Here is a 16,593-nt window from a genome sequence, read left to right as displayed (position 1 = left end):
TGCCTCCCCACAACCCTTTGCATGCTGCCTCCTGTCCTGCCTCCCCCCCCCGCCCCATTGCATTCTCCTCCTTCCCAGCCTCCTTCCATCTTTGCCTTCCCCTCTTTCTTTTCCCTGGCAAGAGTCCCTGAGCCAGACCAGATGCGTGACACTAAAGGGATCCTCAGACATGCTTTTTAGCTGTAAAAAGCAACTATTTTCACCACAACCCCCCTCTTTCTTTGCCTGCCTCTTTATGTCCACTCATGCTTCCCCATCTGGACACAGAGAAACAGGGAGACTGGCACTGATGTGGGCAGGACCAGGAATATCCAGACTTTCTCATCCACATGGGGGGTCACCCCAGTTTTACTGTGATCTGTCCCAAAACATTGCAGCAAAGCAGGTTTGGGAAAGAATGCAGTAGGGGAGACCTGGCAGCACCATGATGTTATGCCGGGGGCGGGGGCGGGACCCAGTTCCCAAAGCATTCAAACCAGGGCAAACATCCACATGCATGTAGGATTGCCAGCTGGCCTGGAGAGAAATATTCTGCCCCTTTAATACAGGCTTAATGGCATATTATTTACTTGAAGCCATGAAAAAATTCAACTGTCCGATGGTTGTTGTGGGTTTTCCAGGCTGTATTGCCGTGGTCTTGGCATTGTAGTTCCTGACGTTTCGCCAGCAGCTGTGGCTGGCATCTTCAGAGATGTAGCACCAAAAGACAGAGATCTCTCAGTGTCACAGTGTGGAAAAGATGTTGGCAGGTCATTTGTATCTACTCAGGAGGGATGGGGTTGAGCTGAGTCATCCTGTAAGAGTTTCCCAGGGTGTGGAATGCTAATGGCGGGAGGCTTCACTGTATCCTGAGGAGGTTCTTTTGCATATGGATTGGTGCTTGATGTGCTAATCTTCTCTGCAGGGCTATTGTCGGGTGTAGAGTGTTTTGTTAGCCTGGTGTTTTTCAGAACTGGAAACCATGCTCTGTTCATTCTTAAGGTTTCTTCTTTCCTGTTGAAGTTTTGCTTATGCTTGTGAATTTCAATGGCTTCCCTGTGCAGTCTAACAAAGTAGTTGGAAGTGTTGTCCAGTATTTTGGTGTCCTGGAATAAGATACTGTGCCCTGTTTGAGTTAGGCTATGTTCAGCCACTGCTGATTTTTCAGGTTGTCCAAGTCTGCAGTGTCTTTCATGTTCTTTTATTCTTGTCTGGATGCTACGCTTTGTGGTCCCGATGTACACTTGTCCACAGCTGCAGGGTATACGGTATACTCCTGCAGAGGTGAGGGGGTCTCTACTGTCTTTTGCTGATCGTAGCATCTGTTGTATTTTTCGGGTGGGTCTGAATACTGCTTGAAGGTTATGCTTTTTCATAAGCTTTCCCATCTGATCAGTAATTCCTTTGATATATGGCAAAAACAGTTTTCCTGTAGGAGACTGTTTTTCCTTTCTCAATGAGGAAATTAATCATCTAAACCACGCACTTCAGGCAAATGGCTACTCCAGAAATGAAATCCGAAGAGCAATCAAACCCAGGATGAATCAAACAGCCCAGAAAACCCACAACAACCATTGTTCTCCAGCCGTGAAAGCCTTCGACAATACATTCAACTGTCCGTTTCTACACACTCAGCCATTTCCACACCTTTTTTTTCTCCAGGCCAGTTGGCAGCCCTCAGTGTAAGTGACCACTGCCAGTCTCAACAGAGGCCACCCGGAAGCCCTCTGTGGTTTTGTTCTTGCAGGGTCAGCATTCTGGACAATTGTTTCCATTCCTCAGTGGATGAGCCTTTAGCTGCTCCACCTCAACTTCCGGAGCTCCACTAATCCTTGGCCTGCAGCCTCTTTCTGATTTGCATCTCACTCTGTACATCTCAAAGGACGTTGGCTATGCTGAGGGCGCAGATGTCAGAGCTATGCCCTAATTTTCCCTGTGCACCCTAAGCAACAGAGGGGAGTTACAGGCATTTCAGGTGTTCCTGATGTCTCTACTGCAGGAACGGGGAAGGGCGAGCTGGATCTGAGAGGCCCTGTTCCCCTGACAGTAATCTGGAAAGCGCCACTCGCCTATGTCTATCTTTGCTAGGCGAGCTAAGCCACCTCAGTCATACGCTCTGCTCTGCTCAGCTTGATCAAGGAATGTGACAATCAGGCGGCAGCTGCTCTGGGGTGGTGGTGTGGGGGGGGGGGGAGAACTGCATGGAAGCTGGAGGTTCAGTTATGCCAGGCTTCAGAAAAGGTGGGGGGGGGGACTCTGTGGTAACAGGGGTGCTGGGCTCACCAACAGCTCATCAGGATTTCAGGAGCTACAGGTCGGGGGAGGTGGTGCTGAGCAAGCCCAGAGGGCCGAGCCATCAGCAAACAGCCTAGCCCCCTTGAAGTGCTGGGACGGGCTGATTGCAACCTGAGAGCAGCCTAAAAATAACCCCTTGCCTGGTAGAGAAATGACCTTCTGGGACTTTGGCTGGCTGGGTGGGCAGGCACCTGGAGCAGCGTCAATGCCCCCTGGCAGGTACCCAGCAACTGGGGGTCACACACAGAGAGGGTGAACATCAAGCAAGGGAAACGTCTGCTTGGGGGGCTTTGCTGGGCCCTGTGGCTGGTGGGAGCGCAGAGCCCAGGCAAGGAACAGAACTGCAGCAACAAACTCTGTAACAGCTACTGAGTGATCAGGCCCCAAGCATGAAGAAAGCTCAGGGACTGAACAACCTCAACCGGGCCACAGAAGAGGCTGGGGGGATAGGGCGTGGCCTGGGGAGAGCCCCCCCAAGTCCTGCCATCCCCCCTAAGAGAGCCAAAGTTGCAGCGGAAGAAGGGATCCCTGCCGCCCCAGTCTTCCTGCAGGAGTTGAAGGACACAGCTACCAGCATTGGCCACAATATTCTTCTAAGGGTAGTCGTGACTGGCAGCCCCCAGCCACATCTGAGCTGGTACAAAGAGAAGGTACCTGTTGCCCCTGCTGAGGAAGAAGAAAAAGAGGAAGAGGAGTATGGCAGCTTCTGGATCCGCAACAGCAAAGGGACGGATGGTGGGGTCTACTCTTGCATAGCGAAGAATGAGCATGGTGAAGCTGTCACTAGTGCCACGGTGACAGTCACAGACATGGAAGGTATGGACAATGTGGGTCACAGGGCCAGCTGGGTGCAGTGGTGGGCAATGTGCGTGCATGCACTGAAAGTCTACCTGGTGTCTGAAGAGTAATCTTTGTATCCACCATCAGCAATAAGGTTCCCAAAGGGAAACAGTAATTGCTACTCTTCCCAGATGTGGCCCCAGATCTTCAGATCTGATTGTGTCTGATCAGTACTTAGCAGAGCTTAGTAAGAGCCCAGGCTCTGTTCTGGATTGGAATCTGTTTCTCAGGTAAATGTACAGACCTAGAAGCTGTGAAACAATGATGAGATGCCTCTGACCATGCACAGGGTGCATTTCATTCCTCAATGAGTAAGCACATTGACTGAGATTAAGGAGGCAGAGCTTCCAAGTGGCTAGTTTGCAGGCAGGTTTGTGCTTTGGCGCGTCTCCTTCTAAAAGTTTTCTGAATATAGTTAATCACTCACACACAGGGCAGCTCTCTGTCACAGGTTAAGGCATAGGGCAGCTGGGATAGGAACTTAGCCTTATTATCTCATAAGCATTTGACCCATGAAAAGTTTCTTTTACTTTCACAGGATTACTGAGTATTGTGCTGGGGGCTGCAAAATGTATGAGAGCTTTGTTTGAATTTGTGCCTCATCAGTGGCCAGGTATGAAGCGCTTCAGAACATGTGCAGAATGCCTCCCAGGTTTGCTGGGAACCTTGGTCACCTTGGGGGCTCATGGAAGGTGGCAAGTAATATGATGTGTTGTCATATGGTGCCTCAGATTGTGCATCAGTAGTGTGAGAACCTTTACCTGGTGGATCATGGCAACCCCATTACCAGCCCTCTGCCTGCCGCTGCCTGCTCTCACACATACAGGGTTTAGGGTGCAAGTCTTATAAGAGCACTCAAACGCCGGCATCTCTCTAGTCGGGATTTTTGGCACTGTTGATACTTCACCCACTGGATGTCCTGAGTCATTAGAGTCATAGACATTGGAAGCAGGAGATTTAAGTATGTTGTTTTGTGTGGAAGAGATAGTACCAACAGGTATGAGTTAGCACCAACACAAAACATGGCAGACCAGGGGCGTTGGCCAGGACTATCTTCCCCAGCCCCCTGGCACCACATGTGAGCACAGCAATTCTGAGCATCTGAAAGCTGAGTCCTTTCAGGAAATTAAAACTCTTCACACCCCTCCTACACCCCGCCACATAGGTCAGTTTATGGCACACCATCTGAATCTTTTGCCTGTCCCTCACTCATGATAAAGAGGTTCAGAACAAGGCATGTTATTTGGACTGTGTGTGTGTGTGGGGGGGGGGAAACGGCCAAAAACAAAGGGCCTCTGTGCCATCTTCATCATTGCTCTCGATGCAATGGGGGGGGGCTGGTTCTGGCTCAAATGGGCCCTCTATTAAGATGGAAGGAGAAACACAGTGCAGAGGGTCAGCCCATCAGTTGGGATCATCTGATGGGATGGAGCCAAGATATTCCATTTCTCTGTGTCCCACTTCTGTGATCTCTGCTTAGGGCCAAACTGCACGTGATGTTGGAGATGGTGACAGCAGCTCTAGAGGTGGTTTTGGCCCTTGAAATGCAGCCGTGGGGAGGTGATATGACTCAGAGCCATGGTCCGGCAGCAAGGGAGAATTTGAACTTCCTCCTGGTCTCGTTTATCCATTTGCTGATGATCCCCTGGGCTGCTTTAAATCTTGGAATGAAAAAAAGCACAGGTATCCATAGTATTCCTGCATTTTTTCTTTACTGGGATTTAAATCCCTTCAGGTTAGCAGAGAGTTAACTCCTCCCTTCCCCAGTGCTATGGCCCAAATCCAGATTTCCCCTACAACTTTTTAGGGCCAGTTAACACATCTGGATAACTTGAGCTTCCCAAGTAACTTTGTCCTCAGATTTAGGGTTAAGGTTGGGGTTGCTGGGCCTAGTCTCAGGGACCCTTCCTGTAATCTTATGATGCTGACAGATGTTGTTTCCCCAGCCACTTCAATGGCAAGATAAGCCATATCTGGAAAACTTCCGGTGTTCAAGGTGGAAGAACTCTTGCAGGGCCTTGACTTCACAGAATCACAAGAGTTGGGAGGGGCCACACAGACCACCTAGTCCAACCCCCTGCCCAGTGCAGGATCAGCCTAAGGCATCCCTGACAAAGATTCATCCAGCCTCTTCTTGACAACGGCCAGTGAGGGGGAGCTCACCACCTCCCCAGGCAGCTGATTCCACTTTTGAACAACTCTGACCGTGAAAAAGTTTTTCCTAATATCCAGCCGGTACCTTTCTGCATGTAATTTAAGCCTGTTGCTTCGGGTCCTACCCTCTGCTGCCAACTGGAACAGCTCCTTGCCCTCCTCCAAATGACAGCCTTTCAAATATTTAAAGAGAGCAATCATGTCCCCGCTCAATCTCCTCTTCTCCAAACTAAACATTCCCAAGGCCCTCAACCTTTCCTCGTAGGGCTCAGTCTCCAGACTTGGCAGCCCTTGTTTTTGGTGTGCCAGGGAGGGCACGGAAGCAAACAAGCCTTGGGTGTACTCCACTCCCAGCCCAGGGGAGAATCTCACATATGTTTTCCAGGTGTGTCGGGAATTTCTGGATTGTGTTCCCAGCATGGAATCAAATGGCAGCTGTGATTTGGAAATGGCTTTAGCATTAATTCTACCAAGGAGGGGGAGGTCATGTCATAGAGTGACAGAAATACTGCTGGGCTTGAAAATGCATCAGTTTAGCAAACACTTTTAACAAGAGCTTCTTGGTAATTGTTTGTGTGGAGAGTCTTGCAAGTCTGCTTCTATGCCATGATCCCTAAGCAGCTAATAATAATAATAACATTTGATTTATATACCGCCCTTCAGGACAACTTAATGCCCACTCAGAGCGGTTTACAAAGTGTTATTATTACCCCACAACAATCACCCTGTGAGGTGGGTGGGGCTGAGAGAGCTCCAGAGAACTGTGACTTGCCCAAGGTCACCCAACTGGCTTCATGGAGGAGTGGGGAATCAAACCCGGCTCTCCAGATTAGAGTCCCGTGCTCTTAACCACTACACCCTTCTACTTAGCCCATTTCTAGAATGAATTCACACCTGTATTGTAAAGAATGTAAGTCAACCTTCCTGCATGGCCATCAATCCATTCAAAAACCTGACAGAAGCATTTTTAAGAGGCACATGGGAATTCAGTCTCCACACTTGTTTTAGAGCCCTTGGAGAGACTGGGTAGTCCCTGTAGAACTGTCAAAGTTCATTAATACCATGCATATGCGCTCTCCTAGCCACACCCTCTAGTGGCTAAGTTGTTTGAGATGGACACATGATTGTACCACTGTCCCTACATGGTTTCCACCCCCTTCCCCAATGAGAACCAAATGTCTGGGTCCACAACAAGTTCAGGGCATGCTCCTTAGGGACTGCTTGGCAGAGAATCAGTGCACAAGCCAAGAGTCATTCTCATTGTGAAGGATCAAAAGCATCCAAGAAACATCTAAGACGTAATGTTTGTTTCCCAAATGCAGAGAGATTGTATATAGCAACCCACTGATCAGGATGCCAGCTGTGGTCTAAGCTGTATGACGTTTGTTAGTCTTCTAGGCACATGATTCTTGCTATGGGTACACAAGGGCCTGGGTTCAAATCCTGTACAACTCCATGTGGCTAAGGAAAAAGGGTGAGGAGACATAGCTTTGCATAGTTAGAATATGCTTTACCTGCACGGTCCAATTCCTGAGAAGGCTGGTATGGATATCCACATGGATCATTGCTGCCAATCAAAGTTGTCAATACTGGGCTAATAGCTTGTCTCACTGAGTGATGCCTTCATATGTTTACATGTTCAAGCTGTAAAAGGGGGAGGGAGTTTTGTTCTTTTTTCCTTGGCCTTCTCTGACCACTAAGGGGCAAAAGCTTTGTGTCTTGGGCTGAAGCTTCTGGTTCTATGAATACTAGCACTTCATAAGTACAAGACTACTTCAATCTCACGTACATGTCTGAGACAGTCCGCTTTCTGTGGTAAAGGAATGGGTTCCCCCACCCCTGCACCTCATACTAACATGACACTACCCACACAGTGACATCTGCTCCCCACCCCGCTCTGTTTTGGCCTCTGAGCACATAGGCCTCTTCATGGTGTTGTCATGTTATGCATTCCGTGGCACGCCTTGTGAAGAAAGATACAGACTCTTTTAACCTTTCCCTCTACCACAGAAAAGAATTGTGAGCTGGACAAACATGTAAATCAGCTCATGAGGCGGCTGCTGTTCTGGACCCTGCAAATCTACCCGGAAGTAGTTACATGTTGCTCACCACAGTAGCCTCTGTGAGGTGAGATAAATGGCTGCTACAAACTTTAGGGTAGGCAGGTATTTAACAATTGTGTGAAAATAAGGTAGGCACATGGAATTAACATTTGAGGGCTATTTTTTAAAAAGCCTATTTCCTCCCGCTTATTCTTATTAATATTTGTCAATTGTAATGCAGTGTGCAAACAACAAAGCAGCCACTTTCAGAACCAAGCTACACCTTACACAGGTTGGACACTTGTCAGCCTACCTCAAGTTTTGATGGGAAATGTAGGCGTCCTGGTTTTACAGCTTGGCTCTCCATTACAGCTGCAAGACCAGGATGCCTACATTTCCCATCAAAACTTGAGGGAAGCTGACAAGTGTCCAACCTGTGTCAGGCGTCACTTGTAGTTTGGCTCTCATTGGGCTTAGCTGGAGAGACACCCAGGGCTGCAGTGTTCAAGCAGGCTTTCCTGCTGCTGCCAGTGGCCGGCATTGCTGAGAACTGTGTTTCCTTGTTTTCAGGCATTAACACCCCCCACCCTACCTTTCATACTGCTAACTTTACTCTGAGTTTTTGTTAATGCTGACTAGTTTGCTAACTTGTCTGGCATGCAAACTGAATGCCAGGCTTCATGCTTGTGGTCAGCTCTGCTTTGGCAGACTAAAACTTACTTCAGATTCATGTTTCTCTTTAGGGGTCTGATGAAGCAGCTGCTTCTTTTGCCAAAGCTCATGCTGCAGAAAAAACAATGAATAGTCTTTATGGTATGACAGCATTCTTTGGCTTTTTGCTGCTACGGTCTATGAGGTATTTGCATATGTGAGCAGCTGAGTCTTGACAAGCCCTCTTACCTCATTTCCTACATGAAAACAAAAGATGGACAGAGAATACAGTGAAGTCAGGAATGGCTACACTGTGTGTGTATATATATAATATTTATTTATTTATACCTCACTTTTCTGCTAAATGGGGATTCAATGCAGCCTACAGCTTTGCTCTCCTCACCTCTATTTTATCCTCACAACAATCCTGTGAAGTAGGTTAGGCTGAGAGTTTGACTGGCCCAAGGTCATTCAGCCAACTTCCATGGCAGAGTGGGGATTCGAACCTCAGTCTCCCAGCACTTGAAGCAGTACATCACACTGGCTGTAGATGGACAGGGTCAGCCCCTGATCCTGATAGACTTCAATGACTGTTATTCCAGCACTAGCGTCAACAGGCCATAGTCTCAGCCCCACGTATTTTACATAGCAAAGTAAAAAAATGGTGGCAGAGATGCAAGTTAAACTAGCAGCTCTGACAGACACTTCTATGATGTCCCGAGAAACTCTGCCACTATCCACTAATCATCATGTTGTATGCCATTGCCAACAATATCCCCATATTAGCCATGCAGGAAAAAGACCAATGAATATCTCATGGTGGCTTGAATGCTGCACTAATATCACCCTTCCACGCTCATTCCTTTCCACACCTATTGACCAGAACAGTCAGGAAGAGCCCACATTGCAAACTTATCAAAGGCCTCCTCCAATGATTCAGGGGTGAGAAAGAGCCAATCGATACGTTTAGTCAGAAACAGTCGAGGTTCCTTCAGAGAGGATTTCTAATCCTCTCATCTCAGATTCAGCCAAAAGAAACCTCTCCACACCAAATAACTAAAATAACTAAAGCCATACAGAGAGGGAAGCACATTCTGTTCGCAGCAGTCCGCTCTCTCCATTGCCTGGTGGTCATGAGGAAGCCTGCATGTAGAATCCAGAGGTCCCTCTGCAAAGGAGTTCAAGAGTCATCCGAGACCTCCCCCTCACACACAATGCACACAGTATATATTTGTACTGGTGTCTGTGTGAGGGGAACAAGTCCTTTCGAAAGGACCCAGTGGCATAAGGAAGAATGCACAGTGTCCCAGCAAATTCATCAGAAGTAGTTAACTTTCACTGGCTATAGCTTGGTGAGGTAAAAGCAAAGTGAGAGACTGGGATACAAAAATCTGGCTTTCAGAAAATGAAGGTAAGGACTCGGAGTACTACTAACAACAAAAATGGTGAGAAATGTGAGAGGCAATGTGACAAGTACCCATAATGTCCCAGAGCGGCATCTTTCTTAATCACACCTCCAAAGGAGCAGATGGGAAAGAGACACATGCTTCTCAGAGGTTTCACCCACGTTATACCATTTCCTTCCCCCTTGCTGGAGCCCCTCAAATGGAAAGGATCTCAGACATCTAGCCAATTATGGAAGGAGCTCTGTATGGAGTCATCATCACTCAGTGAAAAAGCACAAGCTTACCCTATGAAAAGCTTTGATCCTTACCTACAGACTTTCTCGAGAAAGTGATGGAAAGAAGCACATGAACACATCTCAAACAGCGTCACACTAGAGCCAAACACATTAAGCGACTTTATTCTGAGTCAGACCATGGGTCTATTAAGATCAGTACCGTCTACTCAGAACTGCAGCAGTTCTCCAGGGTCTCAGGCTGAGGTCTTTCATGTCACCTACCACCTGATCATTTTAACTGGAGATCCAATACAGGCCATTTCCGCACGGCTTACCTTCTTCTGGAAAACAGCATCTTCGTGCACGAAATTGTGCTAGGAAGATGCTGTTATCGCGCGAAATCGCACGAGAAGACGCTGTCTTCCTCGATAACAGGGTCTTCTCGTGTGATAACAGCATCTTCCCGTGCGATTTCGTGCGTGAAGACGCTGTTTTCCGGAAGAAGGTAAGCCGTGTGGAAACGGTCACAAAGTTGAAGAACTGCTGAAACTGAACATAAGCAATTCTAGGGCTGACATTAGGCAACATGAAGCACAGTTAGCTCATAGGAGTACACGTTTAAAACAACAAGTGGGGAAGAAGTATCTGCTAACCGTCATGCAACTTATATTGGGATATTGTGGAGTTTTACATCTTGTTAGAGCCTGAATAGCAGAGTTAATTGTGCAGCAACAAAACACAGCTATTTCACAGCATTAAATTGATATAGACAGCAGGCAGGGTAAAAGTAAAAAAGAAAACTTATATTGAGAAATATTCCATATCCATCAGATCTCTTCTTTCTGAAGAAGTGAGCTGTGACTCACGAAAGCTCATACCCTGTCACAAATGTTGTTAGTGTTATAGGTGCTGCTGGACTCTTGCTCTTTTCTACTGCTACAGACAGGCTAACTCGGCTACCCATATTGATCTGTCTTCTATCTAAACACTATTACTACAAATGATCTTCGAAGTTGGTCATGTTTTGACAGTATGTATGGCAGGCATACTTTAGGTTGCCTGGGCCTCTCTTGGAGGAGAGGTAGCCATAAATGCTTCTCCTTTGAAAGAAACTTTTTCAGAGGAAACAAGGACAGGAAGGAAGCCTGCTGCAGGAAAAAAGGGAAAACGATCACGTTACCTACCGTCATTTAGAAACATCACTCTCCCTGATTTTGCTATCTAGATGAGCATTTGCCTCCCACCTCTCAGCGTCTGGAAAAGTATATGGAATTGCCCTTTTCTGAACAACACATAGCTGGAACGGTCATGGATGTTATTGAATAGCACCGTGGTGGAGTGAGTTCTGTCAGCATAGTAGAAGAAGGAAAGCTGAACTGTTTGTTTCTGCAGAGACCTGGCTGAGCCTGACAGAGATGCATGAGTAAAAATATCCTTTATTTATATTTATTTACATTATTTATAGCCTGCCTTTCTCACTGAGACTCAAGGCAGATTATATAGTGGGAATCAATACAATTAACAGCCAAGCCATTTAATAAACACGTGCAAACTTGCAAAATTTTGAAAACAAGCAGAGATCCAATACAGAGCTGAAACAGAGCCTAAGCGATTTGAAACCTGGCATACTAAACACCCCAGAAACTACTCCGTAGGCTCATACTTACAGCAACAGACAGTACATAATAGTCTACAGTCCCTATCCCTTTGAAACCACTTCTTTATAATACAGCATGCCTATCTGAGTCAAAAAGCCCTTTTGAATTATTTGGTTTTGCATAGCTTGTGGAAAGCAAGGCGAGTGGGAGCTTTCCTCACCTCTTTGGTAGGTCATTTCATAAGGTGGAGGGGGGGGGTCACCAGAAAGAAAGCTCATGTATGGGCAGCTGTTGATTTTGCCCATGCGCTGGATGGCACCTGCAGAAGGCCCCATTCAGATGAGCAAAGCTACTGTGGCGGAACATAGAGAGAGGGGTGGTCCTGTAGATATGAGGGAACAAGACCATAAAGGGCTTTGTATGTGATAGCCAAAAACTTGAACTGAGCCCGGTAACTGATGGGCAGCCAATGGATTGACTGCAGAATAGGAGTAATATGCATGCTCCATCTAGCTCTTGATAAAACCTGAGCCGTGTTCTGCATCAACTGGAGTATCTAAGTTTATTTATTTATTTTATTCAATTTGTATTCTGTCCTCCCCGCATCAGCAGGCTCAGGGCGGATTCCAATTAAGTTGACTCTGAGGGAAAACCTATGCAAAGTGCATTACAGTAATCTAGTTTCAATGTTACCAGTGTGTGAATCCAGGTGGCCCGACTGGCCTTGTCATGGGTGGGGGCCATCTTCCAAGCTAGACTGAGCTTGAAGAAGGTATTTTTTTGCAGCTGCTTTAACTTGCTTCTCTAACAGCAGTGCAGGATCCAGTATAACTCCTAGTCTCTAAACTGAGTCTGCAAGGGTGAACTGAACTCATCAAAAGTGGGGAGTGCAATGTCCTTCAATATTTCCACCTTCCCATTCAGCATCTCTTCCTTCTTGTCAGGTTGTTTCAATTTGTTCACATTCTGACCACAGCTGTCAGATGGTGTCTCAGTACTAGAGGTGGGCATGAACAGCAATACGAAAGAAAGCACGAACAGCCCAATTGGCTGTTTGCAAGCAAGCTGTTCGTGAGGCACAATTTTAAATGAACAAGTGGTCGTCAGAAGCCTCGTTTGTGCGTTCATCCACTGTTCGTGAAGCCAGACAGTCAGGCGCCTTCAATCAATTCCCTTGGCAATGGAGGCAGGGACTGCTTGAACTCTGTCTGTTGCCCTGGAAACCCCACTCTAAGACCAATTTAGCTTGATGGGCAGGTATTCCTTCCAAGTGTGGAGCTCCAAATTGGTTACAATTGGTTACATGGGAGCAGAGACCAGGGGGGAGGGAGGGGGAGGGGGTGTCCTGTAGCCATGGAAACTCCAATCTCATCCCTGCAAACCTTGTTAGGCAGTTCTGACCACAGCCACAGACCTCCTGTGTTGCTCTATGGGACCTTTGGTTATAAAAGGAAGTGTGCTCCAAGCTCTGGCTTTCAGTTTCAGCAGGCAGTGGAGTGGGAGAGAGCTGTTGCTAGCATTTTGGGAGAGAGACAGGGAGAGTGCGTTGGAAATTGAGTTTTTTGTGTGGGTGGGATAGAGATCTATCTCCTCTGGTTCCAGGGCTGCTGCTAGGCCCTGGGGCCAAGCTCAGTGGGCACCTCAGCAGAGGGCTCACATTGATTATTATTAGTGCCTGATCTGGTCAGGTATCTGGGAGTGCTGGGCTAGGGCTCTAGCCCCTCCCTCTGGTTCCAGGGTTGCTGCCAGGCCCTGGGTCCAAGCTCAGTGGGCACCTCGGCTGAGGGCTCACAGTGATTATGATCAGTGCCTGATCTGGTCAGGTATCTGGGAGTCCTGGGCTAGGACTCTAGCCCCTCCCGCTGGTTCCAGGGTTGCTGCCAGGCCCTGGGTCCAAGCTCAGTGGGCACCTCGGCTGAGGGCTCACTGTGATTATTATCAGTGCCTGATCTGGTCAGGTATCTGGGAGTGCTAGGCTAGGGCTCTAGCCCCTCCCTCTGGTTCCATGGCTGTTGCCAGGCCTTGGGGCCAAGCTCAGTGGGCATCTCGGCTGAGGGCTCACAGTGATTATTATTAGTGCCTGATCTTGTCAGATTTCTGGGAGTGCTGGGCTAGGGCTCTAGCCCCTCCCTCTGGTTCCAGGGCTGCTGCCAGGCCCTGGGTCCTTGCTCAGTGGGCACCTCGGCTGATTGCTCACAGTGATTTTTATTAGTGCCTGATCTGGTCAGGTATCTGGGAGTGCTGGGCCAGGGTTCTAGCCCCTCCCGCTGGTTCCAGGGCTGCTGCCAGGCCTTGGGGCCAAGCTCAGTGGGCACCTCGGCTGAGGGCTCACTGTGATTATTATCAGTGCCTGATCTGGTCAGGCATCTGGGAGTGCTGGGCTAGGGCTCTAGCCCCTCCCTCTGGTTCCAGGGCTGCTGCCAGACCCTGGGGCCAAGCTCAGTGGGCACCTCGGCTGAGGGCTCACTGTGATTATTATCAGTGCCTGATCTGGTCAGGCATCTGGGAGTGCTGGGCTAGGGCTCTAGCCCCTCCCTCTGGTTCCAGGGCTGCTGCCAGACCCTGGGGCCAAGCTCAGTGGGCACCTCGGCTGAGGGCTCACTGTGATTATTATCAGTGCCTGATCTGGTCAGGCATCTGGGAGTGCTGGGCTAGGGCTCTAGCCCCTCCCTCTGGTTCCAGGGCTGCTGCCAGACCCTGGGGCCAAGCTCAGTGGGCACCTCGGCTGAGGGCTCACTGTGATTATTATTAGTGACTGATCTGGTCAGGTATCTAGGAGTGCTGGGCTAGGGCTCTAGCCCCTCCCTCTGGTTCCAGGGTTGCTGCCAGGCCCTGGGTCCTTGCTCAGTGGGCACCCCCGGCTGAGGGTTCACTGTGATTATTATCAGTGACTGATCTGGTCAGGTATCTAGGAGTGCTGGGCTAGGGCTCTAGCCCCTCCCTCTGGTTCCAGGGCTGCTGCCAGGCCCTGGGACCAAGCTCAGTGGGCACCTTGGCTAGGGCTCACAGTGATTATTATCAGTGCCTGATCTGGTCAGGTATCTAGGAGTGCTGGGCTAGGGCTCTAGCCCCTCCCTCTGGTTCCAGGGCTGCTGCCAGGCCCTGGGACCAAGCTCAGTGGGCACCTTGGCTGAGGGCTCACATTATTATCAGTGCCTGATCTGATCAGGTCTCTGGGAGTGCTGGGCTAGGGCTCTACCCCCTCCTTCTGGTTCCAGGGCTGCTGCCAGGCCCTGAGGCCAAGCTCAGTGGGCGCCTCGGCTGAGAGCTCACATTATTATCAGTGCCTGATCTGGTCAGGTATCTAGGAGTGCTGGGCTAGGGCTCTAGCCCCTCCCTCTGGTTCCAGGGCTGCTGCCAGGCCCTGGGTCCTTGCTCAGTGGGCACCTCGGCTGAGGGCTCTCTTCTGTTCTTTCGTCTTTAATTCTTGTTTGCTGGCACAATGAAGCTTTGGGCGGGGGCTAAGGGTGGTCGTGGGGGAAAGTGCAAAGATTGTCCTGGTTGCCCCGCAGGAAGCAGTACTGGGCAGGGCTCAGGGGCAGCAGAAACTCCTGCTCCCCAAGATTCATCTGAGGGGGCTGTGGAGGAGGCCAAAGAGGTCTTGCCGCTGGGGGAAGAGGATCTCTTTAAACTTTTTGGGGAGGAAGAGGAGGGCGAGGGATCCATAGAGGAATGTTTGGGGTTCGATGAAACATCCATCACGTCCCCATCCCAAACTCTCGGTGCTGTCTCTGTCTGCAGTCCACCCCTTACTCTGGCTTCCAGTGCCAGTTCTGCAGCGCAGCCTATAACCCTTCATCCTCCTTCCCCTGGAACAGTTAGTGGGCCACGTTTCAACCTCTCTGTGTGGAGACACTTTCGGGCCCTTCCGAATAACCCCCATGTGGTGCAGTGCCGTGTCTGTGATGGCCTGGTGTGCAGGGGCAATGACCCGAAGCACCTGTTGTCAACGGTCCTGAGTTGACGCACCACCCGAGCCTGTGGTCTCCGTCCTCACCCAGTGAAACATCCAGCAGGGGGAGAAAGAGGGCTACCAGCTCCTCTGAACAGGGATCAGCGGAAGGGTCACCAGAATCCACCCCAAGCAAGAAGCCTTGCCCCGAGGCTGCTGGCGGTGGGAGTGGAACGGTCAAGCAGGCCGCCCTTGCAGAGGTTGTTCCCTCAGGGTCAGGGATAGTGCTGCTGAAAAGGGTGAGATCAAGGGTTCAGGAGACGGGCATTCGCGTCGTGGCAGAGACGATTGCCCTACAAGGATTCCCCCTATCCGTTGTGGAGAGTGTGGGCTTCCACAGGCTGCTTCAGCATTTTGCCCCATGTTTCTCCATGCTGTCACAGCACACCGTGCAAGACATGGAGTCCTGTGCAAGACATGGTGTTCGTGGAGCTGTCAGCTGCCAAAGGCCATACCATACACTTCATGGCAGACCTCTGGAGCGGCTGCCATCATGGCTACCTTGGCATCACCGCCCACTGGTGGCAACCAGAGGACCTCTGCCGCCCCAGGCTTGACACCAGGCTACAGGGTAGTTCTTCTCCAGGCCCGGGGGATGGACGATGTTCATACTGGGAAGAACATCGCCGCCACAATAAAGGCAGCTCTGAGGGAGTGGATGGCCAGGGGTGGGGGAGGGTTTGTCCATGGCTTCATGGACGCAGGAAGCAACATGTTAGCAGCCCTGAAAGAGACATCCCTCCCAGGCCTGGTGTGCATGGCGCAGAAGCTGCACCTGGTCATGAGGGATGTTCTCAGGCTAGGGAGCAAGCTGAGGGCCAGCTGGAATGAGGGAACTTTGTGGATGCGCAAACTGCTGGACAGCTGCTGGTGCATCACTTCCCACTTCTCCCGCAGCATGAACTTTTCCCGCGAGCTGCTCCAGAGGCAGGGGGAGGGGGACCCCAAGCACCACCTCTATCAGGACCTGCCCACCCGCTGGAACTCCACCTACAACATGGTAAGTCGTCTGGCGGAGCAGAAGGGCCTGTTGCAGGACATCCTGTCATCACTGGACGTTCTGAGGAAGGGAGAGGAGCTCAGCCTCAGCTCCATGGAATGGAGAGACCTTGCCCAGATGTCCCGGTTGTTGAAACCCTTTAAGGAGGCCACCAAGCTCTTGTGCTCCTACGAGGCCAGCCTGGGTCAGGTCATCCCCCTGATCCATGGGCTCAACCAGTTCCTGGCCAAGGGGCTCGAGCACAAGCAAGAGCTGCTCCCCAGGGTCAGGGACTTTGTGAGGAGGATGCAGGCGTGCGTGGCCGAGCACTTGCATCCTCTGCACCATGAGGTGCCGTACCAAATGGTCTCCCTCTGTGACCCCCATATCAAGGGCAGCATCGCCATGCGGGAGGGCGAGATGCAGCACTGGAAAAAGGAGCTCCGCAAAGCAATGCTCCATTTCCAAGCAGAGAAGGCAGA

The 16,593-nt window shown here is 50.0% G+C and overlaps 1 protein-coding gene across 1 annotated transcript in view; it reads left to right on the top strand.

Moving 5' to 3' along the window:
- Positions 1-2,542: 2,542 nt before the first annotated feature.
- The window catches only part of SPEG (striated muscle enriched protein kinase), a 147,665-nt gene continuing 133,614 nt past the window's right edge, over positions 2,543-16,593 (top strand). The window contains exon 1 of the mRNA XM_054970456.1: positions 2,543-3,090. Coding sequence (XP_054826431.1) covers positions 2,664-3,090 — 427 coding nt within the window. The 5' untranslated portion in view covers positions 2,543-2,663. The remainder of the gene's footprint in view (positions 3,091-16,593) is intronic.

The sequence above is a fragment of the Eublepharis macularius genome, chromosome 2 (assembly GCF_028583425.1).
Source record: "Eublepharis macularius isolate TG4126 chromosome 2, MPM_Emac_v1.0, whole genome shotgun sequence".
NCBI lineage: Eukaryota > Metazoa > Chordata > Lepidosauria > Squamata > Eublepharidae > Eublepharis > Eublepharis macularius.
This window is presented reverse-complemented; position numbering and strand designations above follow the sequence as displayed.